General features: G+C 66.1%; 1 protein-coding gene across 1 annotated transcript; it reads right to left on the reverse strand.

Moving 5' to 3' along the window:
* Nucleotides 1–423: 423 nt before the first annotated feature.
* CD248 (CD248 molecule) lies at nt 424–3,260 on the reverse strand. The gene has a single exon (XM_024209918.2). It carries the CDS (start codon nt 3,219–3,221, stop codon nt 1,062–1,064), a length of 2,160 nt encoding a protein of 719 aa, XP_024065686.1. The 5' UTR covers nt 3,222–3,260; the 3' UTR covers nt 424–1,061.
* Between the last annotated feature and the right edge of the window lie 318 nt (nt 3,261–3,578).

Consider the following 3,578-nt stretch of genomic DNA (forward strand, 5'->3'; position numbering starts at 1 on the left):
TCCCCCAACTCAACCCACCAGCCCCCACTCCCCTCCCAGGGCTGGGATCGTCCTGGATGGCCAGGGGGCTGAGTGTGGGGCTCAGTAGCTTATGACCCCCACAGATTTCTCACACAATGCCAATTCCAAGGTTTCCATCATGGAGTCAGGAGTTGACTCCCTCCCTCTCAGTAAAACTGTTTGGGAATAGAACCCAGGAGTCCTGACTCCCAGCCCCGCACCCCAGTAAAGCTGTCCAGCTGCAGGCAGTGCGGGCTCCACCCCTTTATTGTGAGAGCAACACACGTTAAGAATGGAACAGCATCTGGGGGCCCCCTGAACATCCACGCCCTCAGAGGCCCCTCACATTATCTCCCACAACCCCCATTCTGAGCCCCCCATGACTCCCCCCTTCCCCTAGCTCCAGGCCCCCACTTCCCTCCCCTCTTGGCTCCGTGACCCCTAGTTCCAGAGGTCTCTCAAGTCCTGCGGGCACTTCTCCATCCCTGTCAGTTTCTCAAAGCTTTTCTGGGGTGGGGGTAGCAGTGGGTCCCATCAGAGGTTCCCCACAATCAGAGCAGTGGGGGTGGCTCCTGTGTCCATTTAGCAGAAGTCCAAAGAGCAAGATAAGGAGGAACCCAGCCCTGGAGATGAGGGGGAGCCGTGTCCCAGGCAGGGTGCAGGGGATCCATGTCTCTGCCCTGGATCGTGGGGCCCAGTCCTAGTCCCAGTGCCAGCCCTGGGGTGAGGGTGATTCCATCTCCGGGACAGCGACTGCGCAATTCCAGGGGACCAGCTGATGGAAGCAGGACAGTTGTGGGGGGACCATGCTCCAGCTGGGGAGTTGGGAAAGAAATGGGGGTCCATGTTCCAGCCAGGGGGCAGGGTGGCTGCAGGGCCCTTGCTCCAGCAGGGGCGTCGGCCTCCATGTCCCAGCCAGGGGCTATGGGGTGGCTCCAGGGTCTCAGCTGGGGAGGGGTGCAGGCCAGTCCTGGCATCCCAGCCAGGGGGTCTCATCTCCCAGCTGAGGTGTGGGGGGGGGGGCGCGTCCTGGTCCCTTTGTGTTCTGGGCCCCCACAGTCTCAGACGCTGGTCCGGCAGGTGGTCAGGTGGGCCCCTGCAGGGGGGTGGGAGGGCCCCTTGCCCCCCGCACTGGTGACCCAGCGGTAGCACTGTGTGACGCTGCGGCTCTTGGCCCTGGCACCACAGCGGGTGCAGTACACGATGCCCAACGCCACCATGATCACCAGGAAGACGCAGAGGGGCACCAGCAGTGCCACCAGCAGCCACCGGTCATCCCGCTTCCTCCGTGCCCGCTCCCCACCTGGAGAGGTGCTGGGGTCCTCCGAAGGGGGCAGCGGAGCCCTGGCCCTGTCTGCTGAAGGGTCCCCCTCCTCCCCGCTGTAGGGTGAGGCAGGAGCACCAGGGGACCTTGGAGATTTGGAGCTTGGGGGGCTGGTGCTGGGGGTTAGGGGACCAATTGTGGGAGTGATAGCGGGGCTGGTGTGGGGAACTGGGGGGCCATTGGTGGGCTCTGGGGGGGCAGTGGATGTGGGAGGGATCAGGGTGGTGGTACTGGGGACTGGGGGGCCAGTAGTAGGGTCTGGGGGACCAGTGGTTGTGGAAGGGATTGGGGGGCTGGTGGTGGGGTCCGGGGGACCAGTGGTTGTGGAAGGGATTGGGGGGCTGGTGGTGGAGGGGCGAGGGGCTGAGTGGCCAGTGCTGGGGTGTGGGGCTGCAGGAGAGAGATCAGGGGGGGAAGCAGTGGGGTCGGAGAACTCCTGGGTCAGGCTGAAAGGCTCGTCCGTCCCCAAAACCTGCAGCACCTCCGCCCCCCACTCCTGCTGGTTCCTGAAGTGTGGGTAGAAGGTCTGCTGCCTGGTGGCCAGCGCGGGGGGCTCTGCCAGGGGGGCACAGCTGATGCGGTCAGCCTCCAGCTCGTAGCCCTCGGTGCAGTAGCACTCAAAGCCGCCCACGTAGTTGACGCACATCTGCTGGCAGACGCCGGGGATCTGGCACTCGTCGTTGTCGACACAGTGCTGCGGCGCCTCCTCGGCCGGGCTGAAGCCCAGGTGGCACAGGCACAGGTAGGAGCCCTCGGTGTTCTCGCACTGGTGCTCGCACGGGGCGGTGTTGCATTCATCCAGGTCGGCGCAGCCCCCGGCCCCGTCGTCCTCGTAGCCCAGCTGGCAGCGGCACTGGAAGCCACCAGGGAAGTTGTCACACAGCTGCTCGCACGGGCCCGTGGCACACTCATCCGTGTCCTCGCACGTTTGCCCGTCACTGGCCAGCGTATAGCCCACGGGGCACAAGCACCGGTACCCTCCGTCCTCTCCTGGCACGCACTGAAACTGGCAGGGGTGGTTCTGGCAGCCATCGGCTGGGGCGCAGGAGCGCCCGTCGGGCAGTAAGGCGTGGCCGGCGTGGCACTCGCAGGAGTAGCTGGGACCCTCGTCCACGCACAGCTGCTGGCAGCCCCCATTGTCACCCTCACACCAGTCCCCCGGCTCCTCCCCGCACAGGGGCTCCTCCTTGGACCAGCCCACGGAGCCGTCGTCCCGCTGCATGCACAACACCGAGACAGGGGCTGCGCCGCCACAGGCCACGGACGCCACCGTGCCAAAGGGGATGTGGCTCAGGGTGCTGCTGACCTGGCCGAAGGGCGTTGTGTAGCTCACGGGCCCCGTCTCCTCCGTGGCCAGTCCGTGGCACATGCCGGCAAAGCCGAAGCGGCACAGGAAGCCGTCCACGGGTAGGGTGCACGAACCCTCCAGCCACTGGAAATTCTCCTGCGTGGCCGGGCCATAGCTCAGCACCACGCAGCGCGAGGCCGAGCAAGCGGTGCCCCCAGCCGGCTCGGCCTGCGCCCAGTTGGTGTAGAGCGTGTCTTGGTCACCGGTGGTCCAGGTGAAACCACGCAGTGGGCGCTGGGGGAAGCACTGGCGTGGCTGGCGCTGCAGCCCAATCCAGAAGAGCCGCCGCTGCCCTGTACCCGGGCCTGTGGCCTGCAGCAGCTCCGCCACCTGGGCGGCCTCCTCATGGCGCTTGAGCGTGGCCAGGTTCCCGCCACGCTCTCGGCAGCTCCGCCAGGACTCCAGGAAGCTGCGGCGTTGGAAGAAGACAACGTAGCAGCCCTCAGGACCACAGGCAGCCTCGGGCCCCGGCCAGGCAGCCTCAGGCCCTGGCCAGGCGCCCCGCGCCGGCCCCACCAGCCCAGTGAGGAGCAGCCAGAGACGCAGCATCGTCCTGGCGCCCACGGCTGCCTGCTCGGCTCTGCGCCTCTGCACGGAGCCCCTGCCCTTCTCTTCCCCTCAGCAGGGAGGGGCAGGATGGGACAGTGCCCGCCCCTGCCCTTGTAAGGCAGAGAATTGATCCCAGGCCCAGGGAGAGGGGGAGACAAGCTGGGAGGGGCAGCTGGGGGGATCCTGGATGGCCTGACCCAGAGGATGGAGGCAGGGTATGTGTGTGTGAGACCTTCCCTTGTGTGCAGCTGGATGAGAAATGCAGATCCCACTCCTCTCTGAGAACTGGGATAGATCCCCGGAGTCCTGGCTCCCAGCCCCCCTGCTCTAACCACTAGACATACCACTCCCCTCCTA

Source organism: Terrapene carolina, unplaced genomic scaffold, assembly GCF_002925995.2.
Source record: "Terrapene carolina triunguis isolate 2854851 unplaced genomic scaffold, T_m_triunguis-2.0 Scaffold89, whole genome shotgun sequence".
Classification (NCBI taxonomy): Eukaryota; Metazoa; Chordata; order Testudines; family Emydidae; genus Terrapene; species Terrapene triunguis.